This window comes from Ananas comosus, linkage group 15 (assembly GCF_001540865.1).
Source record: "Ananas comosus cultivar F153 linkage group 15, ASM154086v1, whole genome shotgun sequence".
Classification (NCBI taxonomy): Eukaryota; Viridiplantae; Streptophyta; class Magnoliopsida; order Poales; family Bromeliaceae; genus Ananas; species Ananas comosus.
In genome coordinates, this window is record NC_033635.1 from 412,717 (window position 1) to 438,336 (window position 25,620).

Consider the following 25,620-nt stretch of genomic DNA (forward strand, 5'->3'; position numbering starts at 1 on the left):
ATTAATATAGCTTTTTAATGTAGCATTTTGTAGTCTTATAGTTTGCATCTTACCACTAAAACATGTAATTTATGAAATGTTGTATTTTGTTACTTTTTCTGACAGCAGTTTTTTTGTTAAAAATTTCAAACAAACACTGCAGATGGTGGATATGGTGCTAAATTTCGAAGAATTAGTAAAAATACAAAAAGGCTGCACCATACTGTGGCTTATTGGCACTTTCCTAAATTGCAGATTCTAACTAGGTGGGCTTGGTGATTGTCCATTGATGGGTTGCTAATGGGCTCTACTAATAGGCCCTTGGGCTTCTTGTTCGTAACTGCTCTTTCTTGCTAGTTGCAGCTTCAAATACGGTAAAGTCGTGTATAAGTATAATAACCTCATCGCTCAAATCTGCATCATAATTTAGCCTTATCACTTACTGCTCCCTCCTGTAACTTTGTTTTGCAGTCGTCTACTGGAGATTGTATCCACAATCTTTGAGTGTGCTGTAAATGAATCCGCCCGGAGGCAGTATTCACAGAAATTCTGTTTGGTGTGTTCAGCATTCACACTTCAAGCGCGCACGGGAATTCAGTATGTAAAATTCCACAACGCGGAAGAGATGAGCCCTTTTTTTATAGCAATGTCAACATGTGTGAGCACCAGATCCAGATGTTCCGTATATTCTTGTTCCAGGCAAAGACTCAGAACCGAAGTGGATCTGGTGCTCATCATCACGCTATAGCCTGCTACGCTAAACGGCGCCTCTTGTGTTGAGCCCTGAATCTTCAAACAATCGGTAGATGCATTTCAACTAGCATGAAATTTAAAAGAAAGAAAGGAAAAAAAAAAAATACTATTAGTGATCTACCGGTAACTTATCCTGAAGCTGAACTCTGCCTACACCCATTGGTGGAATGAAGAACGGGTTCCGTAAAATCAAAACGCTGGACCCTGTAAATCTGTTTTGCGGGCTTGAACTTGGAAGCTTAGAAAATGTCAAAGGGGCCATTTCGTTTCATATTCCCCTTGCAAAAAACTACGGGCGATTTCGTACTCTGAGACCTAGTGTTTCACTGATAGTTGGTTTCATATAAATAGAAGAGATTTTGTACATAAAATGGTTTAAATGATGTAAGAAATGGCAAGTTTACAGCCCAAAGAGGGTTGTATGATTACCAGGAGTTGTAATCCTGTTCTTTAGGATTTAAAATTTTTTTCAAAGATTTTAATTTTTTTTTTAAGAAAATTAATAAGACAAACAAATGAAAGTTGATCCCTGGAGGTGTTGTAAGGTTACAACTCTTGTAAGACTAGCTTTTGTGCCAACCAGAATCTTGAAAGCCCACGGTGACCTGTCATTTGAAGTCAACAATCAAAAATTGATGGCTTTACTGTTGGAAGAAGGTGAGCTGATGAGAAGGAATCTATTAAAGAGGGAAGGTTAGGTCATTCATTAGAGTACGAGTAGGAAAAAGTGTTATTTGTAACAATTATACAAAGTATGACATCGAAGATATATTCAAATTAATTACACTATGTTCAATCAGGAATAATATAATAATAATATAATAACTACATACTTGAATAAAAGTCTGTACTTTTATATAATATAATAATATAATATAAGATAAGATATTTGACTGGTAGTTATAATATATATATATATATATATATAACAATACTGTAACAGAAAAGAGTTTTATGAAAAGCAGGGCCTCTATACACCTCATAAGAGATATATACGAAATCGTAAAACCACGTAGATATTACGTGGAACAGCTTCTTCCTAGTGCAATGAATATTTGGTACGTTTTCTTAATCGAATTCTTCCGCATAGGTAACCCGCCCGGGGTTTGATTAGGAATGGACCGGGGACGGTCGAGTCTCTCATACCGAATCCGCGGGGCGTAAATTCCACGAATGTAAATCCTTCAAATACGTTCTCGTAGTTTCTCCCCATCTCTAGACGCCATCGCCCTTCAAGATCGAGAATAGAGGAGAGGAGCAAAGCAGGTTAGCAACAGAGAGAGAGAGAGAAGAGGGGGGGGGGAGGGGGGACACACGGGCACGGCCAAGATGATGATCCTACCGGTCGTGGATTTCGCCCGGAAGCGTCGGCTACAAAACAACCACAACCACAACCACCCTGCGGACCCATCGGCTTCACATGCATCCGCCCTGGCCCTCCGGCCCACATCCATGGACGAGCCCGCCATCGCCGCCCGCATCCGCCTCGAGGAGAAGCTCCGCGGCCACCCCTCCACCAGGTCCGTTTCCCTCATACGTGCGTATACGTACTAGCTCACGTTTTTAAAACAGTTGGTTGTTTCACACGGTATCAGAATAGTCGATCATGTATCATGCGGCTATCAGGATTAATTCGCCGTTTCTCTCGATTCAGCTTTTGTTGCTGAAATTACAAATCCTGATTTGGAGAGAGATCAAAGTAAGGCTTAGAATATTCTTAATTATATCTGTAAACGGGAAGGAAGCTTCTTTTCAGGCCCGGCCGGTTGCATTAGGTTTTAATTAATTAATTTCCCTCGTAGGTTTTACTTGCAGCAGCAGTTGAGCAATTATTGTGTTAATTTTGCCTTCTTTGTTTTCTTTATGTCTTGCTTTTCCAACGACTTCGATTGGAGGGTTAGGTCAAGGCTTATTCCTGAAGTACGTAGGGATAGGGATGATGAATTCATTTGAGGGTACAATCTGTATCATGTATATACAACTAATAAAAAGATTAGTTTGTTAAGCTGTTTCGTGTACATTTTATAATCTGCTGAAGATGATTTGGTTCAGACGGACTAGTAGATTTTTGCTGCGTGATGGTGGCGGTGTAGAGAGCTCGAGGCCGCCGCCACCTCCACCGGTGGCGACAAACAACACTAGCCAAAGGGTGGTGGCAGGGAAAGGGAACTCTAATCCCAGGTTTGCGCTGAGTAGGACGGCATCGAGGGTGGACGTATGCGCGGTGTGTCTGGAAGAGGTGGCGACGGCAAGTAATGCGCAGAAGAAGGTGACACGACTGCCGTGCTCCCACAAGTTCCACTCCGACTGCGTCCTCCCCTGGCTCGCCAGCCATCCCGACTGTCCCTGCTGCCGCACGCCCGTTCCTTCTCTCAGCGCGCTCTCGTAAAACAGCATCAAAACATCATTTTTTTTTATCTCTATGCTATTTTTCAGTTTTTGTACAGCGCCTTTCCTAGCTCGCAAGTTGAACATATTGTACCTCAGGGTTAAGGAAGGTACCTAAATGCACTGCAAAACAAACATTTTAATCGGATTGTCGATTTGCCTTTTCGGATGTTCTTAATTTAGTCCCTAATCTCTATAATTTACTTACAATGTTAATGCTCTCTTTCTTTCACTCTCTTCCTCAGTGTTTTTGTGACTGCGTGTTGACTATTGGAATTTCGGATTGTGGTGTGAGCTGATCATGGGCCAGGTTTGGGCCCATCCATGAATTGAGTCGTGAGTTCTAATTCAGGCGTAATTTGGGCCCGGCCCAGATGAATACTATTCGACACCAGCCCGAAACTGCTTTTTTTTATTTATTTTAACCTACTTGAAGAAGAGTCCTATTCACGCTAGTAGATATACATTTTGAATAATGCAAAAACTGAAATTTACTTCTGGGCACGCGCTAATTTCCATTTGACTATTAGAGTTTCTCAAATTGCTGTTTTTTTCTTTTTTTATGAGAGAGAGAGAGAGTGATAGTATGCTCACGTGTTATTTATTTTTTTCGAAATGAATTTAGCTGAAAATGTGAAGCAACTAACTTTGAGCGTGAGATCTTGAATACCAATCATTAAATTTTTTGCTACTTATGCTTGAAACGACAACAAACCACGCTGACACAATCTATCAAATGCCACGTTTGCGTCTTACACAGCATTTCTGAGCATCATTCTTGTTTTTTAGCGAAATTTTGATAAGATTTAATTTCAATTCAACATCACCAAACGAATGTACCATGTGAACGTGCGTTGTTGTTATTTTCCACCGTAGGCGCACGTCGCGATCACCTCATAACCAAGTTTCAAACGTGTGCGTTGCGAACCATATTTGTGTCCACTTCAAATTTGAAACACGCGAAGGGGAAAGGACAATCCTCCAGATTAATCTTCTTCTTAACTATATCTTAGTTGGAATTCTCGACCTACTAAATGTGACTCCTTGACCCACGGCTTCTCGAGTGCGACTTTGATTTGTAATTTTTCAATATTTTAGTACTACTAAACCTAGATGATAAAATTTTGTTCCAGCACACATGCGAGGGTCCAATAATATAATGCTATTAAATGTCACATAAATATCAGTTTGAACTATGTCTCCCCTTTACTTTCCTTCTGCCAACTAACCTTAGCCATAATAAATACAGTTGAAAGCTCTTCTTTTCCAGCTCTTAATTACTACCCTCATGCACATCTCGATCCGTGACTCTTTCAGAATGAAAAGGGACTCGTGAGTCTTTGAAATGCTTGATCATAGATAGATTTATCCCTGCATTTGGCCAATAACATAGGTTGGCGCAAGATGTTGTAGTAGTTAATATTGATTAAAGTGTTTTTTTATATAAAAAAAATTTGGCTTGGGAACTAAATCAAACGAATTTCTTAACAGTAAAGATTACGGAACCAAAAGTCATTCGGGGGAGAAAGAACCAAAGATTATTTGGTCAAAATTTAATCTATTTTCTATGAAACAATCGCCATCAATCCCTACAGCACTGGAACCTCTCACCGGACCTGGTGCGCCACATTTTTTTTTTTTTTTAGAGATAAATAGAACGCTACCCGCCTCGTTTATTTTATTTAGAAATAAACTTAGCTGAAAATGTGAATTAATTAGGATTTGAACTTGGGACTTCGAGTACCAACCACCAAGTCCTTTACTACTTGCTCTAGAGACGGTCCGTCCTGCTGCGCCACATCAACCTTGAACATTTGATATAAGAATAATAAATAGGATAGGAGAACAGGCTTTAGCAGGTCCAAGGATGGCATGGTAGACTAGGTCCACAAAGAGCTTTCCCCAAATGATGGTGGCAAAACCGAAGAGCACTCCCTGGCTTGTTGTGGATCTTTCTATGAATTGTGATGATGTTGATACAGTTATTAGAGTTAAATTACTAACCCATCCATATAACTCCCAATAATTCACCTCCCCTGTACTTCACAACACCAACCCCCCTCTCCCCTCTCTCTCTCTCTCTCTCTCTCTCTCTCTCTAGATGCGAAGGAGATGATGGGTAGGGCAACAACAGCAAAGCTAGCACTTGTGTTGGTGCTGCTCCAAGCCATCTCCCCTCTGTTTCCCCTCACAACAACTGCAAACGATTTCCTCTCTCCTCTCCTCTCCCCTGTTTTTGGTAACTACTACTACTACTGCTACTCTTCACATCTGTTACTTCGCTTATTAAAGTTACTTACATATTATAACACTATCTACATATATATATATATATATATATGTACATAGTTTATTTGTTTGTTTGTTTGTGTGATCGATCTATTTATTGGGTTTGTTGGTAGATGGGATCTGCAAGGAGGTGGGGTGTGGGAAGGGAAAGTGCAAGGCCTCGACCAACACCATCGTGGGGTTTGAGTGCGAGTGCGACCAGGGCTGGACTCAGCTGCACATCGGTGACAATCTTCGCTTCCTTCCTTGCGTCATCCCCAACTGTAACAAATTCCTCTCTTCTTCTTCTTCTTCTTCTTCTTCTTCTTCTTCTACTTTTTTCCCCTCTTTTTTTTTTATACTCATCAGAGCACATACATAGTTGATAGTTCATGTAAGGGGTATATAATAAAAGTGCTTTGCTGGCATTAACAGAGCTCAGTCTATAATTTTATTGACTAAATTTAATTTGATGTCGGTCAACATTACATTTTGTTCTGCAATTTGTCCTGCACTTCCTCCTATGTAATATGCACGTACGGAACATATTTACTGTCCTAATTACGAGGAGCCAATAATAAATACAACTTTTTTATTTCTTTATTTTTATTTTTATTTGCAGGTAGCGTCAACTATTCGTGCTACAACGATTCCTCGGCGGGGGTGCCGTCGCCGCCTCCGACTAATGCCTCAATCTCAGATCGTAATGATCGCCGCCGCCGCCAATAAGTTTATCATTTCCTTAATCTCATGTCATTTTTTCTGATTAGAATTTTTATGTATTTTGTTGTTTTTATCTCTCGAAGCATGCATGTTGGCATACTGCGGAGGGGGAACATGTTTGAAGAGATCAGAATTCGACCACAAGTGCGAATGCAAGAAAGGCTACAGCAATCTTTTGAACATCAACGCACTCCCTTGTTACAGAGACTGTAAGAAGATCAAACACTATTTACTTTTCTCAATAGAAGAGGTCGTCATCTTACCAATACAAACTGATATTATGAAGAAACTTTTTTAAGTAACTAGGCAAAATGTTGCAGGTTCTTTAGGTGCAGATTGCGCGAACCTGGGAATCACACTGCCGAACTCTTCCTCTCCACCTTCGCCGTCTAGTCTATCCGATAGCACCAACTCGCTTGCAGGAGGTAGTAAACCCAACTGCAACTGAATAAATTGTTGTAAATTCAGCTTTATATGGTAGCATGATGAAATACTAGTTCATGTGTTTCCCCACAACAGGAGCTGTTTCGCCGAATTATCTGGTGGCGTTGCTTGTATTTGCATCGATCGTCATGGTTCGAGCGACATAGCGGGAGGAGATTGAATGGAGCCCGAACTTGAGATTCTTCTATAGGGATACAGTTGCTAGCTAGTTACATGTTGCACAGAGCGATGAGTCACACTTTCTTTGTTTCAGCTTTTCTGTTTCTTGTGCTTAAATAACAGAACACTGTGTAGTGAGTTTGTAGGATCTTGCTTTTCTGTTCTTTGTGTATGTATTTGAATACTTACTGGAGACTTTATTTAGTTTTATGAAGGATTTAGCATGCTTATCGATATTTTTATGATGTTAAAAGATAAGATATATTCAATACTCTTTTAAGCTAACTCGAAGAAACTATCATCTACATAAACAAAGATCATTCTGAAACTAATGGCAGGGATTTTAATCTTTGAAAGCTGCACAGAGAGAGAGAGAGAGAGAGAGAGAGAGAGAGAGAGAGAGAGAGAGAGATGTGGGAAAGGGTTATCAGGGGATGAATAATAACTGAGATAAGCAAAACACCATAGCCTTGGCCAAAATGGAGGAAACTAGTAACAGATCCATTATGGAGATGAAAAAGTGAGAGTAAAGAGGTCCGGTGCGCATGCGCGATTACCATGCTAAGAGCAATTTACTTAAAAGCCAACCTCTGAATAGCTTTTCTATTTCAAAGCCCGAACAAATTCCATATACCATGGACTGTTCCTTTAGCTGCATAGTTACAACACTGTCGAGCTCATTACGACCACAACAAGCTCAGGTATGTTGCTAGATCCAAATCTAACTAAAGCAAATGCCCTCGAAAGGCTAGAAAGCGACTAAGCAGGCGTTGGTCACTGCACAGAAGAGAAAGTGAGTGTTGCCATGAAAAGGTTGATGACATCCAGGTACAGGGATATTGCAGCTTCAATGTACTCGCTGTACTGGTGTCGCTTGATCAACCGGTCGGTATCGTACACAATAAAGCCGGAGAAAATGAGAGTGGCCACACACCCGTAGATGGTCGACCCGATCCTACCCAATGGGAAGCAAACCTAAATAGATTCACCGAATTTTGAATAGTGAGGAAAGGTCTTCCTATTAAGAAGAAACAGCACAGGAAGAAGGTACAACAAATATACCTGCATGATGGCGTACACAATCAACACCAGAAGGCAAGCAAACAAGAAAGGGTAGAGGATGGCAAAGTCATGACCTCTCCTGGCGGCCCAGAATGTGTAGAGGGTGAGACCGACCACAACTGAAGCTGTGAGTACTGCAGCTTGGAGGACAACTTTGCCTGTCACAATTAAACAAGAGGAAAAACTATAACACATCAATCTGACTATCCGATAACATCTGATAACGCTCCTACGGACTGTTCGCTTAAAAAGTTTTGTAACAGGTTCCATGCACAAGGCAATTGATTGGTATGAATTTCATATTTATCAGTCCAGTATTGCACGAGTGTTCTGAACCTTGTCCAACTTGATGTAGTGCCAAAATTAACTCGATGGATCAGATTTCTTGAGATTTTTTGGATAGATGAGAGGTCGAAATATGAACAAGGTTACATAGGTTCCACAAGGTTACAAAGGTTCAATGCCTACTTAAACAAGAAGCGTTAGATTGGCATTCTGAAACTCCACTATTGTCTCTAGAAGGAAAAACAGTATTACGTCGAAAACTCAATATGCAGAGAGCCATAGTGATGGAGTATAACATTATAACAGCAAAGTAAAAACACTCAAGTTTGTAAACTGAACGTTGAAATTATTGCCAGCCTGGTGACTAGGAATCTCTAGAATATTTATTCCAGCACAATCTTCTATTTTGATTTTACCATATACTCCATATTCCAACAACAAAATCACCAGCGAATAAGTTATGAAATGAACTTATTAAATATCTGTTTCTTTAAACTGTAGATTAATTTTAATTATTATTAAATATTTGTTTCTCTCTTCCGCCATCCTTGAGGCCCTGATGCCTCACCTATGTAGTTTAATTCAATTTCTGAATGAATGAAGCGGGTAGCGTGCTACCTTTTTCTCAAAAAAAAAAAAAAATCATACAAGTTTCTTATTGCAGGTTCTCCAGCGAATAAGTTATGAAATGAACTGCATAGTTGGTCAACTAAATCTTTCCGACAGTTGTTTCAAGCATCTCAACAGCATTAAAATACTAGACAAATAGGCAGGATTCGACGCATGTTTTCATACGTGATAGATAACTTCTACACAAAGTTTGTAATTTAAAATCAGCAACCCATCTCCTAGTACCCAAAACGCTTTAAAGTACTCTTGTTTAAGGGTATTGTTCAAATAATGCTCAAGAAACTAAAGATGAGAAGCGAATAAGGGCAAATGAAGCAGAACATTTTCTAAGAATTTATTATCATTTTCATAATTGAAAGTGACGAATTTGTCCTCTCTATCTATGTAATAGAACAGGAAAAGATTAGCGTTTTTTCTTTGTTTTTTTTTTTTTTTGTTCATACCGCTCACGGTAACACACGCCAATCCCACGGCCAAGCTTATGCAGAACGTGAACACCGCAAGGAGAACCAAATTGATCGGATGGCGCTCTCTGTATCGCAGCATCGGCCACAGCGCTGCAATCGCCATCCAAACAAGAGTGAGTGTCGGAAACCCCAATTCGCCCCCCGAAGAAAAAGCGAGGAAACGCCGGAAATATGTGCTCACCTAGGAACGGCGAGAGGAGCACGGCGACGAAGACGGTCCACGAGGCCGCGGTGTTGGAGAGGATGAAGGCGGGCACCGGGCGCACGTAGGAGACCGCGGCGGCGACGCCGGAGGTGAAGACGAACTGGGCGGCGAGGATCGCGTACACCTTGCGGATGAACCCCCAACGGAGCCTCGGATCCTCCGTCATCTTCGGGTACAGTACGGCGTCTGCGGCGGCTCCCTTGCCGGCGGAGGCTGGGCCCCCGNTGTTGGAGAGGATGAAGGCGGGCACCGGGCGCACGTAGGAGACCGCGGCGGCGACGCCGGAGGTGAAGACGAACTGGGCGGCGAGGATCGCGTACACCTTGCGGATGAACCCCCAACGGAGCCTCGGATCCTCCGTCATCTTCGGGTACAGTACGGCGTCTGCGGCGGCTCCCTTGCCGGCGGAGGCTGGGCCCCCGCCGCCGCCGCCGGCCCCAGCCTCGAGGTCGCCGCCTTTCTCCTTGATCTCCGGCTCCTGGGCCTTCGACATCGCTGCAGAGGGGGTCTCTAGGGCTTGTTGGGAGAGGCGACGAGGTGAAAATTGTGCGGTTTCTATAAAGGAGAAAGGGAGCCCGAAGGGGAAAGAGGGGAGAGGGGAGAGGAAAGGGAAGCGCCGGAAATGGAAAAAGGAAAACTAGGGTTAGAGTTAGTGTTAGGGTTCGAGTTGGGGTTACTTCTTTTAGGGTTTGTAAGAGGAAGATGAAGAGGAAGAGAGCGGAGAGAATGGGACTACGACGGACACGTAAAGGGAAAGTGGTGGGTACGCGTAGGATCCCGTTCTCGTGATGGGCACGCTCTACTATACTTCCCACGTAATGACGGTTGAGGGAGGACATTTTTGCGTGCACCTAGTGCATGCATCTTTGACTCCCCGTGCACCTTTTTAATTAATATCATCCTCTATTCCATCCCCTCTATAACACAACTTTTACTACATTACTTCAGTGTTTTTTTTTTTTTTTCGATTTGCAAACATAAATCTCAACAAAGGAGTCATATTTTTATGTCCTTCTTTATAATTTTCTTTTGTTACCCATGTTTCTTTATAATTTTTTTATATCACTCGTGTATTTATTTTAAATTACTATTTCAAATATTAATAATTTTTTTTTTTACCGATTCTTTCTTAAACTAGTTTATAATTATGTTTGAATTGAATTTTGATCAAAATTTTAGCAACAAACTAAAGTTAATTTAAACTTATAATATATTTTACTGTGTTTAGATCAAAATAAAATAAATATAAGCTTGACAGAAGTAGTAAAATAATTAAATTAGAAAAAATATTATTACTATTTGAAACCATCGACATTAATAACTTAATATAAATTACTTAAGCGCAGTTATTAATTTTAGTGTGGTTGTTACATAGAACTAGAAGCCCACAGGACTCTCCAGCATTATTTATCTAATATAAAATTATTGAGATGTGGCAACTATCATATATAGAAAATAAAGATTAAAATATAGGGATGAAATAAATATTCGTTCCAGTGTGGTGTTGTGTGCAGTTATGCACCGGGTGTACGCAATTGCCCTCGCGGGTTGGATAGCTTTGTCCAATGTCCACCATCGCTTCAGATAGCGTTGACCGGTGGGGGACCGACCGAGGACTTGGAATCATTATGTGACAAAAATTTTGCATATTAGTCCCTTCAATATTCTACGTATTGCGTGTACGTACATGATGGGATTTGGACTTTTGACTGAGTTGACTCCCGGTTTTAATTAATTAATCAATAGATTATATGCGATTAACTTTTCTAATTTAAAACTAGATTTTGTGAGTGCCCGTGTATGACCAAATTCTAGAACAACTTAAAAGTTTAATTTGATAAACAAAATATCTAAACATTCTTGTTCAATTAGTAAGCGAAGCGTGAATGTGTCATTTTTGTTTTGTATTTGAACCTCTTGACCTAACAAGCTGTTTGATTTTTTAATTTTAGCCATAATATTTGTAAAAAGTAATATAATATATATTCTGTAGAAAAGCAAATGATGTAAGCTTTAAGATGTTATAGATTAAATTTTGTAAACCTCACGAAGATCTTTTCAACTGTCGTGTAGCTGTAAACTTCATATTCCTCCATTTTTGCCAAATAAAAACCACATAAATAAAGTTGGGAAGCAAGTTTCTTTTTTTCACAATGATATTATAGTGTTCCTCAAAAGCACAATATTATTATAGCGAGTGGCTAAAAATAAAGAAAACCGCCTTAAGAAATGTGTGCTTCTTTTGTTGAATAAATCTCCCGCTTAAAAAAGGAGAACACACGTAGGGAAAATTTAACTTCCCAATATGTTAATTTTTTTTACTTTTTTTCTTTTAGAGAAAGATATCATACTACCACTTTATTCATTTGGGTTATGAACTAGACTAGTTTGAATCAACTAGGCCTCTAAAAAAAAAAAATCGAACATTGCTACTTGATACAATACTAATTCCACATATATTTTAAATTACGCGACTCTGTCAACAATTGCCTCCAAATATGTTTTCTTTTTTCAAAAAAATTTTTGTTACGCTCCAACCAAATAACCAACCATGACGAGGGAATGGTCATTAACTCCATTTTCCCTAAGGTTCCTTCTTTGAGTTCTTTAATTCTTTTTACTCATTATACAAAAGTTAAGAAATTAATTGCCCACCCACACTTTCCAAGTATGTAAAATGGTTACTACAAAATAAGTATTACTTAACCTGCTTCACACGTCAAACTTAGTTTTCACAAGAAAAGAAAACGCGGTATGGTTGAATCAACTTGATGATATTAATTGTGGGGTCCATTAAAATTTGGTTAACAAATTGGGCAACTTGTACCGGAGAAATCACAAGGAAAGTGCTCGATCAGAGAGGTTCTTTTCTTTCTTTTCTCAGTCCTTTAATTTGTTTTCTTATTAATTATAGGTTGCTTGCTTTGATATCTAGCATAGTAGCATGTGAGCTGTTTGAGCTTATATAGAGTACACAAACAGCTACATGTTCGATCATTGTTCATATGAACATTAGCTTCATGTAAAATTTCTCTCAAAAAAAAAAACATTAGCTTCATGTACCGACCCTCCCTAAAGCAAATGACAAAGGATTTGATACGTAGTTGATATCCGAGATCCCAAATTAGAATCCCGATTGATTCACATTTTCAACTAAATTTATTTCTAAATGAAATAAACGAAACAGGTAGCGTGCTATCTATTTCTCAAAAAAAAAAAAAAAAAAAAAAAAAAAAAAAAAAAAAAACATTAGCTTCATGTTTACGGAAACATGGTTTTTGTCCATTAGAGCAGCGAGAATGATCAGGGTGCAAGGAAATTAAATAAAACATTCATTACCTGGGAAGAGGAAATAGTAGTAGAAACCCTGGTAATTTTACAAAGGATGCGTCTCGGATCATACATTTCTTTCAAAAATAAGGTGCATCTAATTAAGGCCACAGTTTTTACAAGAAACAGGGAATAGTGTGCGCATTATTAAGTCGACATGCTGTAATATGATTCAAAGAACAACTTCCATTTTAACCCCCCCTCTCTAGCTTCATATGTAGACGCACATGATCGAGCACGCATCCCAATTAACAAGTCTTAGTCAAAGAGCAACCAAAATAACAGTAACATATATAGGATCAATTGCCTAATTAAGATCAAGATCATGCTATCCCTTACTACCTTTAAGCATTAATTACGATTGTTGCTGAACTTATCATAGTAATTATTCAATCGCATTTATATATATACCTGGATGAGTAGATAAACCATCAGAATCATGACACCAGCAAACAAGAAAGGACCGAGAAAGCGGAAGTCGTAGCCTCTCCTCGCCCCCCAAGAATGTGTAGAGCGTCAGACTCACCACCACCACAGCCGTCAGCATTACTGACTCGAAATTAACCTTACCTGATGTGCAGAAAGTTGACCGGAAGAAAAAATTATTTTAAAAAAAAAATTAAAAAGAAGAATGATGATATTTTTAATTTTTTGCGAAAAATGTTACCGCTGGTAAAGGCGCAGGTCAATCCAACTGCTAAGCTGATGGAGAGAGTAAAAGTGCCGAGGAGGATGAGATTCACCGGATGATGCTGGTAGTAGTAGTACGTAGTAGTAGTAGAGATCGAGGGAGCAACACTGCGCCGAACCGAAATGAAATTAAACAAAAAGTTAACTAATTAGGAACTAGAATCAATTATCATCAAACACCAGAAATTAACAATTAGCTTGATCGTCCTAATTTTAAAATCTGGCCCTCAAACTGTCAAGGTATGTGCAAATTGCAATTTTCAAACTAACTTTCGAATCCTGGCGATCACATTCGCACTAGCATGTTAGTAGTTTAGTACATGAATAGGTCCAAAAGAATTACCAATTTTTTTAATAATAGTAGAAAACGTGACAACGTAATAATATAAAAAACTAAGCAACCAGTGAACAAGGTCCTAAATTGGCCGGGCCAGGCTTGGATCCAGTGATGTGGGCCCTTCACAATTCATCAAACAGAGCGGGAGCTAAGGCCCTGTTTAGCCCATCTCGACTATAAAAATTGGGCCGGCCCAATGAACAAAAGTTAGGACGAATTCATCTCTCTATTGTTTTTTTTTTATATAAATACATTAACATTAGACGAGTTGAAAAGGCTCACCAAATCAGACGAGACCATTGGATTATGGGCCTTGCAACAGGTATAAAAAGCGAGCCTCGTAATCCAACAATCCGGGCTAATTCAACTAGCCTATTTAGCTCACCGTATCGAACACGGGAGGGCAAAATTAACATCCTATCTTGTTGCCTATATAATAAATCTCTACCACTCCACAAGGAAAGGCCACAGAGTAGACACAACCCCTCCGACGCTTTTTAAGATAACACTCCCAAATGCATAAACCCCATAAACCCCTTTTAAGTAACCAGAGAACACGGAGAGAAAATTAGATTAAAAAAAAACAGAGCATGGAATCCACGAGCAGCAGTATCTTTAAATTCGGCAGGCACGGCGTTAAGCTCTTCCGTGTGGAATCTAATGCCGCGGCGAGCTCTGCCGACTCCTACACACCACCTCCGAAGCCTCTGTTGATTGCTTCGCCATGCGACGAAGGGGATTACGCTGTCGTGTTGTTCCTCCACGGATACCTTCTTTATAATTCCTTCTATTCTCAGCTGTTCCAGCATGTAGCTTCTCACGGCTTTGTTGTTATCGGCCCCCAGGTTAGTTTTCTTTAAATCGTTGCGTAAATAAATTGAGCTCTAATTTCAAGGTCGCCGATGATCGACCGACTTAATTTTTTATTAATTATACTTAACGTTTCAATGGTGTACTTGAGATGCTTCAGAATATATACATCCGAAATATTCTGGGGATAACCCATACTGGTTTATTTGAATATATGATTATCTTGTTCGGCAAATCAATTTTGTTTGCGCACACAAAAGTATGTTATAGCATCGAGTACGGAAAGATGCCTATGTACAATTTCTAAACCGTAATTTTTTAAAAAGAGTTAACTTCGTACTCAAGTAAATTCCTACAAAGTTTAATGGTCTAATTTATCACTCTGAATTTTACGATTTACAAATATATCACTCCGAAAGAAGATCTGATAAGCTCAAATTTGTTCCTACCGTTAATTTTTGTAATGGTGTATGCGTGGAGGAATTCTACACTGTCACACTTGCACCACGTCATCAATAACAAGCCAATCACATTTCTTCTTTTTAAACAAAAGTAAAATAAAAATATTTTTTTACAATCATGATGGGACATATATTCTTAAAAGGATTAATTTGATTGGTTTGTTACGCCACGTCACTAATATATCCGTTGCATTCTAGAATTTTTCGTATGTGTGATGTAATCCATCGTCCTTATAGATTTGTCCCTGCAAATGCTATATTTTTTTTTCTCTCCCCTCACCTGTGCCGTCGAACGCACGGTGTACATTGTCGGCACCACAACCGAGGGCCTCATCTTCAACGCCGTCGCTGTTGTAGGCCTCGCCATAGCCATGGGCGAAGAGGAGGGGAGAGAAAGATGGCGGGATTCAACATTATAATGCAAATTATATGGATTAAAAAAATTATTTTACCCCTTACCAAATTAAGATTAACTTTTAATTACTCGTAATTATTCATATTTTGATAACAGAAAAATATATTTGCAGATGAGAGAATTTTTGAAGGAACAAATTTGACCACTTAAGTTTTGTAAGAATTTTCTTGCTGTTTGATACTGTTGTATGCAATTATCCTTTTTTTAAATATGATGAATGACCTTATTCATCAATATCGTACTCCTACAAAATCGTAATTATAATTATGGGTACAGATAGAAAATTCCGTGCAGTATGAGTTATCACTTAGTATACTTGTTGCCTTAAACTTTGGTTTCGTTCGTTGTCCTACAAAATCATAATTATAATTTTAGGTACAAAGAGAAAATTTCGTATCGCACAATTTATCACTTAATATACTTGTTGCCCTAATCTTTGATTTTTTTCGTTGTCCTACAAAATCATAATTATAATTATATGTACAAAGAGAAACTTTCGTATCACACAAGTTATCACTTAATATACTTGTTGCCCTAGAGTCCTACAAAATCATAATTGTAATTATATGTACAAAGAAAAACTTTCGTTTCGTGCGAATTATCACTTAATATAGTTGTTGCCTAAACTTTGAATCTGTTGATTGTTACATTCATAATTCATTCCACCAATTATAAGCTCTCAATTAGCATACAATTATTGGTTCTCTGATTACTTATATCGTCGCAGTTATACTCGATTTCCGGACCAGACGCCACAGAGGAGATCAAATCTGCAGGAGATGTAACAGATTGGTTAATCGACGGATTGAGCCACGTTCTTCCGACCCAGGTTCGACCGATTCTATCCAAGCTCTCTATCGCGGGCCACAGCCGCGGCGGAAAAGTCGCATTCGGCCTCGCGCTGGGCTATACCGAATCCAGACTCAAATTCTCAGCGCTCATGGGAATCGACCCGGTCGACGGAATGGACAAAGGGAAACAAACTCCCCCTCCTATTCTCACCCATGTCCCTCACTCGTTCGATCTTAAAGTCCCGGTAATGGTTGTCGGGTCGGGTTTGGGTGAGATAAGGAGGAACCCTCTCTTCCCCCCTTGTGCCCCAAAGGGAGTGAGTCACAAGGAGTTCTTTGATGAGTGTGGCTCACCATCTTGTTATTTTGTGGCCAAGGAGTATGGGCATGCAGATATGTTAGATGATGAGACTAAGGGGATTAGGGGAATGGCCACGTATTGTCTTTGTAAAAATGGCAAAGCAAGGGAACCCATGAGGAGCTTTGTGGGTGGGATTATGGTTGCATTTATGAAGGCTTATTTGGAAGGGGACAACAAGTTTTTGATGGCTATTAGAGATGATCCAGAGATTGCACCAGTTGAGCTCTCCACTATTGCCTTTCTTTGAATAGAGTTATTGTGATCTAGCCTTTTCTTTTGACGCGCGGATGTTACCAATAAAACTGATTGTGGTATCAAAAAATAAGTTTACTTAATCCGATTACTGTGTTATATATTAATTTGCAGAACATAATAAGATTCAATCTCGACACTTTGCAATAAGCTCACTTATTTATTTGCTCTCCTCTTAAGTCAAATCGCCTCTTTTTCATTTCAACCAATTATGTGCAGAAAATGTAGGCGAAGCAAATTGACTATAGCAATGAAACAGTGTTTTAGTTAAGTTTGTAGCAAAATGCTGAAATGGAAAACGTTACGAACTTACGATATGATGATCTTGGTTGTCCTAAGGCCTAGACATGGTGTTTCACGAGTTGTGATCTATTGTTGTGGTGCTAGAGTTTTCATGTAAGTTAGATATTCGTTGTAAATTATCTTTTAAATAAATTATTTGATTTGGAGTAAAATGATAATACGTTTAATGAATTCGAAGCCCCTTTGCACGTGTTTAAACTAGGACCATAAAATAAGCAATATATATATTTATAGTATAATAAGATGTATTAGTGTTAACAACTTGAAACAAGAGTACCCTCACAATTAGCTGGATATTGCGTCAACTACAATTTTAAAAATAATTAAAATATACTTATCAAAAAATTATTATTTTCATGTGAGATATTTTTTGTAAATAATTTTCAGCTCGTTCCATAAATATTGGGGTGAATTAATTACAGCATTTCTCTCCACCTGTTAATTGATTATTTATTTTCGTAGTTAAGCTTTCCTTTTGTCGACTAACTACATCGTTAATTCTGAGAGAAATATTTCCAGCTATTAATTAATTAGTACCGACATATTGATTATTGTGAAAATTATGAGACCGCCCTTAACCTTATAGGTGCAAACCAATTAACTAAAAAATAAGATATAAAATAAAAATTAATTGTTCCAAATTTTGTTATACTAAGAGAAGTATATGATATGATAATTCAGATCGTCCGTGTGACCGAGGGAGACAAGTGACAAACCGTTTTTCTAAAAAAAATGTAAATATACATACACATGATGTCGTAAAATCACGACTTGACATTTATACTTACTAAATCAGTCTCAATATTTTTTTATCAGATTATCTTATTTTTTTAATCAAATTTCACGATCTTCAATAATCTTGGAGAGTTTATTATTATTTGAACTAATTCGGTTTCCCATATACCTTATCATCTTTGTTTGGACCCTAATATATTATTATTTATTATTCTTCGCGTTGTGCCTATGTAGCTTGCACGTGAAGTCCATGTGAGCCGTGACTTAAAAACTTTTCTCCAATAAAAATAAAAAAGAAAATTCTTTAAGTAATATAAGAAGGATCGGGTACTTAATTCAAGTGCCTATTCAAATTCCAAGAACTCCTAAAAAGAGACCTAAGTAAGCAAACACAGGACGTAGATATAACCCAACAACTTGTTCCAAATTAAAGCCATTTGAAAAGTTGGAAAAGATTGTGATAAAATTTATATTTGATGGTTCTTCAATATGAAAAAAATATAAAATAAAATGATGAACATTTGTTAGGCTTTTTTTCATGATGATTTTCATAATTTATTTTAAAATATCGAAGGAAAAAAATTTAAAATCTTTCAAAATATAAAATTTGACAGACATTGATTGCTTTTCTTTAGAGACTCAGATACCGTATGTGGTAGTGATATTAATAGTATGGCTATAGACTGAACGGTTTCGACGTTTTATTTCCATATGCTTTTCTTCTTTTTTTTTTTCCGATGAGTAGCGTGATAGCTCTGTGTGCAGAAAATTTATAGCCAATATCCTTTTTTAAAAATAGTTATACAGCAATATTTCTTGTTTGGTTAAATTTAAACCATTTGGAGGAAAAGTAAATAAGAAAAAAAAAATACCAAAAATAAAAACAGAAGCTACTTTACCTCCACTCTCGTGGCCAACGTCAAATCGAGAGAAAACATTGGCACATGAATCCAAAAGTTTTAACAATTATGAAAACAAAGAGTCAGAGTATGCATTGTTCAAACTTCATGCTTAAAGCGAAGCTCCACGTGCAATCTCCTCGGGTGGATATAGATAGACACTTTCCGAGTGTGGTGCTGCGTTAATTAAGATATATTTACTTTTTTTTGGGGGGACATTGTAATTATTGCGGGGTGCAATAGTATTATTTGAAGCTTGTAAAAGCACTTTTGTGTAGAAATGTTTAAGTTTGGTGATCTAATTGAGTCCTTTACGATAATTTTTATGTATCCTTTAATATAATATTTAAGGGCAACTTAGTTTATAGTTTTTTTTTTTTTTTTAGAGATAGGTAGCACGCTACCTGCTTCGTTTATTTCATTAAGAAATAAACTTAGCTGGAAATATGAATCAACTATGATTCAAACTTGGGATCTCGAATACCAACCACTAAATTCTTTGCCATTTGCTCTAAGAACGGTTGGTATTTATAGCCTTTTGTTAATTTAGACATCTAACTATGCTTTAATTACTTTCATATGTGACGTAGCACCATGTCTACTATTAGGCTTGAATAGCTAGTTTGATCATTAATTAAACAATTATAGGAACCATGGCATTTTCAAATAACTGCATTTTTCTTGACTCTCGAGAGAGTATTTATTTTTAAAATATAAAATTAGTTAAAAATATTAAATATTAAATTCTTAGCTAACAATGCCTGGATACTATTCACTATTTTACCAAAATAAAAATAGATTGGTAACAAAGAGGAAGATGAGAAACCATAATAAGTTGATGTGATGCCTACAGCAATAAAAAAACTAAAAAAAAAAAAAAAAGAGAAGGACAATGTGATGGGTATTCAACATTTTACCTTTTCTAAACAAAAAAGCTGTGACTGGGCCTTGTACCTCAAAACCAAATTCAGAGGTTAATCAGTACCCCATCATCAGTGAGTCCTATATAAAGAAAATAAATGGTAAAAGAAAAATTACTTAATTCGAATACTTTATGAACAATTTTCTATATGTCACTAATCCAACTTTTTTATTATTATTATTATTATTATTATTATTATTATATATATTAATACATTTATACACCACACAATAACAATAACATTCTGAAAAAACTCATGGCAGTATTTAGTATTCATAAATAAGTCATTCAATTATTTGTTTTTTTTTTCACATAACATTTTTTGCTAAAAAGCCTCTAGAGAGTGTAAAAATCAGCTCTCCATTAACTCCAACCTCTTTAGTTATAAAATCACATATAGAACCCCAAAAAAGAAAGGAACAATAAAAAAAAAAAAAAACCAAAACAGTCAAAAAAAGAAAAGAAAAGAAAAAAAAAGGCCAATACACTTCTCTATACATACAACCATTATAAAATACAAAGAACTCTCCATGAAAAGTCAGGGAAAGGGAGGGGTTTTGTGCTCGATATATCTCTCTCCTTTTTCTTTGTTTCTTAAATTTGTCTCTCTTCAGAAGAATAGTATTAGAGCCTCTTCTCTAATTAAGTTTCTCTTCTCCTTTTAGGGCATGAAGAGCTTGTTACCACACTTGCATCGCCACGCTTCGGGGTAGTACTCCAAGGGGAAGCTCCGACCGGGTTGGATCGCCACGTGTACAGGGCGGCACGGGAAGCAGCGCCCGCACCGCGCTCGACACGTCGGCGGCGACGAGCCCGGGCCCACAAGCCGCCGCCGCCGCCGAGCCGCCACGTCACCTGATGGCTCCCAGCGGTCCTGCTCCGAAACCCTTGGGCTCGGGTTCGCCACTACTCCCTCTCGAGCTTTCCCTTCCAAGGAGAAGATCCCTGTAATTTAAAAAAAAAAAAAAAAAAATGTAGCAACATGTTGTCATTGTTAATCAAGCGACGTTTCTGAGCTGTAAATGTTTGGAAAATCAAGTAAAAGAAGGTTCTTTTATTGTTGGCGTGGCGTGCATTGTTGCGATTTTTTTAAAAAATTGCGTTTTTACATGAATGTGTGAGGGGAAAAATGATCTTGTGAGGTTGGTTCGAATGGGTTTGGAGAAATAACGAATACCTACAACTAAATATGGTGATTTGATCAACTTTTTTCAACACTCGAGAGTGAGAAAAGAGATAGGGAGCTTATTTAGCAACGATTGGTTCTAGCTTACATGCATCCGAAGAGAAAGAAAATCATCTACATTAGTACTCGATGACCGTTGCAAAGTGAATAAGAACTTCACGGAATCATTAAAGTGAGGGAGAAGAGATCTCGCCAAGAATGGGGAGGAGAAAAAGGAGGGATTTTTATGGGAAAAGGAGAGACTTTTAGGCTAAAAGGGGAGTAAGAACGAGAAAAGAAGAAGCTTTTGCCGATCAAAAGGTTTGGCTAGTGCGTACAAAGCATAAGTGGCGATGTTGTAGCGTTATCTTACCAAAAGTTGCGCCGAAGAAGAAGAAGATGAAGAGGACTAAGGCGGCGGCAGCGGCGGAGACGAGGTGGCTCCGGCGACGCAGGTCGACGCCCATGGCCGAGCTCGGCAGCAAGAAGAGAGAGAGTAACAGAGGGCTCGGAGCAGAGGAAGAGAGAGAAAGAGAGAGAAGAGAGAGAAAGGGGAGGTGGGGATTCAAATAAGAGGTGTCATTATTTCAATGGCGTGCGTGTCAAGTCAATCTCAGAGAAGAGAGAGAGAGAGAGAGAGAGAGAGAGAGGGGGTGGCCGGTGGGGTTCTTGGTTTTTCTCAACAGGAGAGGAGACCAGCAGTGTGGTGTGGGGGGAACATGGGGTTGAGGGGGATTTGAGAAATGAGAACGAAGGTGATGACCAAATAACCCCTCGCTATTTGGCTCCGTTGCTCTATTCTATTAAAGAAAGGCCCATCATTAAAATTGGAAATATATTTGAGATGTTAATTAGTTTCGTACTTTATAAGTGCTTAAGCCTTTTAAGCTCACATCTGTCTCTTTGATTCTCGGAACAACTCCTTTGTACTGAATACAGTAAAAAGTTTCGATCTTCCCTGTACTTAATTTAGTAAAACTCTTTACTTGGCTCTCTCACAGGTCACAACAAATATACAGTAAAACCTTTTTCGTTTCTTCTCAAGTGTCGTCTGAGTGGTTTCTCATCGTAATCCTTCGAATAACATTTCACCGTAGTAAAGGTGGAAGCAGGAATTATTGCTCGATCATTACTATAATAATCAAGTGCAAATAGTTGGAGAGACACTAATAAGAAATATACTTGCCGAAGAAGGGAAACGAGATTCCAAAGCAGGGGAGGTAAAAAAATCTCAGTGAATCGATTCGGGAGTTGATCCTATAAAGGGGAATTCCATCAAATCAAAGTTAATGAGGGGTTGGGAGAAAATTTTTAGAATGTACCAGTCATATTAGTGTCGTGGCGTTCTCAGTTAATAAAATATATTTTTTTAATTTATTTATTCCATCATAATTATAAAAAAAATATTTTTATTATAATTTTAAAATAAAGAGAAGTATAATTAATTTGTTATTGATATATTTTCAGGATTGGAGGGGGAAGGGGGTGTGGCATTGAAAAGAGGAGGGGCTGGGTGGGGGGGGAATCATGGCCCTATGATTTTGTTGCTGCCCCAGATGAGTGGTTGGTTCATTTACGATGTTTGGCTCTTTTTAAACCTCCGACTCCTAATAGCTATCTATCTGATTGGACATCACACAGTAGAAAGATTGTGCCCGGCTCCACCTGCTGTGCTCACCTGTTTGATATCTAAGATTGGACTAAACAAAATGCGTGACCGATAAAATTTGCAGCGAAATATATAAAAATTCAACAAACCAAATGAGTCAAAAGTTTTGACGCGGAAGAGGTGGATCTGGTGGGATACGACTGTGAATCATTTTGAACCGACGGATTATTTATATCGCAACAGAGATAATATATATGGAAGGCCCTGATTAGTATATAAATTTGTCAACATATTAACGCACGGAGACTTAAAGCATTTTTCAATTTTCTCAGTTAGCGAAGCGATTTGCGGTTCTTGGGGTCAGGCAGAGAGTGGCAGGCCGATCACCGGCTCAACGGAGTAGTCTTTTGTTTGTTACTCAGACGGGCTTTGGATTTGGGAACTCTATTTGTTGGTTCTCAGATTGGAATCTTACCACCTATTCATGCTGCTCAGCTGCAGTGAGTTTTGGTACCCTTTTTATTCTTCTTCTTCTTCTTCTTCTTTTTTTTTTGATGAGAGAGAGAGAGAGAGAGAGAATTAATGTCCTCTTTGGTTCCTAATATATATCAGTGGTTTAATAAGTAACAACAGAATGATAAATTAGAAAAACAAATTAAGAGATAGTATTCCTTATTTATATAACATAACAGAAGAGACTGCGAGTTCCGACCTATATGGTTTAATAGCAGAATCTTGATTAAGTAATCTCTGTAGCCAAATGCGGCATTAACTTGCACGAAAAGCTAAATATTATGCTCTGAATTTGATGCCCGAATTCATATTTAAGCTAATCTTCAATAATTTTCATTAAAATCGTCCGTAAAATATATTCATTTCCTTGATATTTCTCATGCGGTGATTTCTTTTTTACCGATTTAGTTAGCATTGTTAAGATCGAACGACTTTTCAGCGTACGGGATCACTCTCGACGGCCGGAGTAATGCTGTAAAAAAAATGCCGCTTGCGCCGGTGCGCTTTAAAATTCGCGCGTGAATCAATTTCGACGCCGGCGATGCGCATGTAATATTTGTGGGATGCCCGTGGCGGCAGTCGCTAGAAAATGTCATCAGTAGAACATTAGGTACTTCCCCAGTTCCCTTATCCCCCACCAGGAAAAGGGGTACAGTTGTAATAAGGGAACAAATGGGAGGGCCCCCTGGGAACAAGGGGTAAGGTAAATATTTATATATATATATAGATGTATATAGCAAGAGGAAGGAGCCGTAGCTGTCACTCGTGTGGCCTTGTGCATGTGCGCTCACTGTCTCGTACGACTTGAACACATCCGAGGTGGAGAGAGAGAGAGAGAGAGAGTAATGTAAAGTAATAATTCCATATATGAGATCAAAAATTTGAGGAGCTCTTTTGCAATTTGTGGCGACTCGCCATTTTTTCACAGAGAGAGAGAGAGAGAGAGAGAGACGAGGAGGAGGGGGGGGGGGGCTCAAACGAATCCACGGTGACTGCGACGGCTTATTTAATGATGTCGGGTCCACTCCCTCACCTGCTTCCTCTTTTTTCTCTCTTTTTTTTTATTTTTACCAAATTTATTCAATACTTATTTATTTATTTATGTCCCTCTCTCTCTCTCTCTCTCTCTCACCTGCTCTTAATGGGCCGTCGAGCCCACGTTGCCATCGCCCCTTCCCTCCTATTTGGAAAATTCTTCAGTGTAACACCCGCATGTCACTCCCTTCTTCTTTTCTTCCTTTTTCTAATTATTAAAAATGTCGATATCTCTCTTTCCTCCAATTTGGTTTAAAATCGAAATCTAAAAAAAAAAATCTCTTATCCATTAATTTTGATTTTGTTATCGTGACTGAAGTACAATTAATTTATTATGTTCATACTAAATAGACCGAAAAAAAAAAAAAATTAAGGCTCAATGCTTTTGTTTTTGGATTAGGTATAATAGTTTTTTTGAGATTATCGATCAAATTTATTCACCTGATTTTTTAGTACACTCTTTGTTGGATCTAGGGACGTCAACGGGGCGGATTTGGATCGGGTTTTTAAAAATCCGAATCCGAACTCGAAAATCAAATTAAAACTCGTACCCGGACCAGAACCCGGCGGGTTTTAAAAATCTATACCCATATCCGTACCCGACCAAAAACTCGAAACCCGAACCCGAACCCGGACCCAGCCGGTTTTAAAAATCTACACCATTAAATGAAGATCTAAGGGATAAAAATTATTAAATATTTTATATATTATATAAATAAATAAAAATAAAGTATGTATATATATAATTTATTCGGGTTTGGGTTCGGGTTCAGGTCGTGTTTGGGTTCGGGTCGGGTAATTACAAAATCCATACCCGTATCCATATCCGTCGGGTTTTTATTTTCTATACCCATAACTAAATTCATACCCGTTTAGTTCGGATAAATCCGCCCCATTCGAATTCGGGTTCGGATAATATTTCGAATATCCACGTCCATTGACATTTCTAGATGGATCCCCTCTCATGGGAGGGGGTCTTAAATATCGCGCACACAGATGTGATATATAACCGTTACACCGAATTTAGTCGGTCAGAGTGCAATTTTGTTGACCAAGAGACAAACCAAACGTGGGATCGCATGTAAAGTGACCCACATAAACACATTACTCCTCTGTGTTTTTCTTTTTCTTTTAATATTTTTCAGCACGGTAAAGTTTATTTTTTTTATTGCAACAGCTTATTCGCTTCCTATGATTTAGAAGATCGATTGATTATCTACGTGTGGTTCAAAAGCCTCGTGAATTTTTTTTTTATCAAAATAAATATAAAAATTCTGCAAAAATAGTATTATATTATGTTGTCTATTTTTTTATATGCTATCGACCACCATACATTATTACTGAGTTTGATATGAACACTACCCCTCAAACAACACCTTGGACCTATAAATTCTTTGTTTTTTTAAAAATTTTTAATTGGTGTATAACTGTATACATTACTTAAAAATAAAGAAAAGAAAAAGAAAATGATATGATAGGTTTTTCATTAATTGATTTATTGTAGCTGTAGTATAAGTACTATTGACACTTTATTTCAATGCAAACCCTGTAGGCTATAGAACTATTCAGGCTTTTCGTATAGATTTTCCTTTTCTTTTTTTTTTTCCTTTTTTTTTTTTTTTTTTTTTT

The 25,620-nt window shown here is 38.1% G+C and overlaps 5 protein-coding genes across 6 annotated transcripts; 3 read left to right on the top strand and 2 right to left on the bottom strand.

Annotated features, from left to right (window-relative positions):
• Nucleotides 1,670-3,323, top strand: LOC109721272 (E3 ubiquitin-protein ligase RNF181-like). The gene is made up of 2 exons (XM_020248778.1): nt 1,670-2,252; nt 2,785-3,323. The coding sequence occupies exons 1-2, from the start codon at nt 2,062-2,064 to the stop codon at nt 3,119-3,121; spliced, it is 528 nt and encodes a 175-aa protein (XP_020104367.1). The 5' UTR covers nt 1,670-2,061; the 3' UTR covers nt 3,122-3,323.
• Nucleotides 5,140-6,950, top strand: LOC109721621 (delta-like protein C). Its single transcript, XM_020249325.1, has 6 exons — nt 5,140-5,359; nt 5,523-5,672; nt 6,011-6,091; nt 6,195-6,320; nt 6,432-6,536; nt 6,631-6,950. Exons 1-6 carry the CDS (start codon nt 5,233-5,235, stop codon nt 6,699-6,701), a joined length of 660 nt encoding a protein of 219 aa, XP_020104914.1. The 5' UTR covers nt 5,140-5,232; the 3' UTR covers nt 6,702-6,950.
• Nucleotides 7,195-10,088, bottom strand: LOC109721620 (BI1-like protein). 2 transcript variants are annotated; one of them, XM_020249324.1, is made up of 5 exons: nt 9,599-10,088; nt 9,340-9,400; nt 9,135-9,248; nt 7,777-7,934; nt 7,195-7,689 (listed from the first exon to the last, which is right to left on the bottom strand). In XM_020249324.1, the coding sequence occupies exons 1-5, from the start codon at nt 9,854-9,856 to the stop codon at nt 7,489-7,491; spliced, it is 792 nt and encodes a 263-aa protein (XP_020104913.1). In that variant the 5' UTR covers nt 9,857-10,088; the 3' UTR covers nt 7,195-7,488. The 2 variants fall into 2 exon arrangements, with proteins under 2 accessions (XP_020104913.1, XP_020104911.1); XM_020249322.1 differs by having other exon boundaries at nt 9,340-9,529; nt 9,728-10,080.
• On the top strand, nt 14,162-16,973 carry LOC109720874 (chlorophyllase-2, chloroplastic). The gene is made up of 2 exons (XM_020248212.1): nt 14,162-14,565; nt 16,134-16,973. Exons 1-2 carry the CDS (start codon nt 14,311-14,313, stop codon nt 16,803-16,805), a joined length of 927 nt encoding a protein of 308 aa, XP_020103801.1. The 5' UTR covers nt 14,162-14,310; the 3' UTR covers nt 16,806-16,973.
• LOC109721612 (EPIDERMAL PATTERNING FACTOR-like protein 4) lies at nt 20,018-21,583 on the bottom strand. Its single transcript, XM_020249313.1, has 2 exons — nt 21,208-21,583; nt 20,018-20,614 (listed from the first exon to the last, which is right to left on the bottom strand). The coding sequence occupies exons 1-2, from the start codon at nt 21,299-21,301 to the stop codon at nt 20,331-20,333; spliced, it is 378 nt and encodes a 125-aa protein (XP_020104902.1). The 5' UTR covers nt 21,302-21,583; the 3' UTR covers nt 20,018-20,330.

What these genes read in the sequence shown, in the direction of transcription:
- LOC109721272 (XM_020248778.1), top strand. Translation starts at nt 2,062, where the DNA reads ATGATGATCCTACCGGTCGTGGATTTCGCCCGGAAGCGTCGGCTACAA. An exon ending in CGCGGCCACCCCTCCACCAG is followed by an intron (nt 2,253 to 2,784) that starts GTCCGTTTCCCT and finishes GATTTGGTTCAG; the next exon opens with ACGGACTAGTAGATTTTTGC.
- LOC109721621 (XM_020249325.1), top strand. Translation starts at nt 5,233, where the DNA reads ATGATGGGTAGGGCAACAACAGCAAAGCTAGCACTTGTGTTGGTGCTG. An exon ending in TCCTTGCGTCATCCCCAACT is followed by an intron (nt 5,673 to 6,010) that starts GTAACAAATTCC and finishes TTTTATTTGCAG; the next exon opens with GTAGCGTCAACTATTCGTGC. An exon ending in TAATGCCTCAATCTCAGATC is followed by an intron (nt 6,092 to 6,194) that starts GTAATGATCGCC and finishes TATCTCTCGAAG; the next exon opens with CATGCATGTTGGCATACTGC.
- LOC109721620 (XM_020249324.1), bottom strand. Translation starts at nt 9,856, where the DNA reads ATGTCGAAGGCCCAGGAGCCGGAGATCAAGGAGAAAGGCGGCGACCTC. An exon ending in GCTCCTCTCGCCGTTCCTAG is followed by an intron (nt 9,249 to 9,339) that starts GTGAGCACATAT and finishes TGGCGATTGCAG; the next exon opens with CGCTGTGGCCGATGCTGCGA. An exon ending in GGCGTGTGTTACCGTGAGCG is followed by an intron (nt 7,935 to 9,134) that starts GTATGAACAAAA and finishes TAATTGTGACAG; the next exon opens with GCAAAGTTGTCCTCCAAGCT.
- LOC109720874 (XM_020248212.1), top strand. Translation starts at nt 14,311, where the DNA reads ATGGAATCCACGAGCAGCAGTATCTTTAAATTCGGCAGGCACGGCGTT. An exon ending in TTGTTGTTATCGGCCCCCAG is followed by an intron (nt 14,566 to 16,133) that starts GTTAGTTTTCTT and finishes ATATCGTCGCAG; the next exon opens with TTATACTCGATTTCCGGACC.
- LOC109721612 (XM_020249313.1), bottom strand. Translation starts at nt 21,301, where the DNA reads ATGGGCGTCGACCTGCGTCGCCGGAGCCACCTCGTCTCCGCCGCTGCC. An exon ending in CTTCTTCGGCGCAACTTTTG is followed by an intron (nt 20,615 to 21,207) that starts GTAAGATAACGC and finishes TTTAAATTACAG; the next exon opens with GGATCTTCTCCTTGGAAGGG.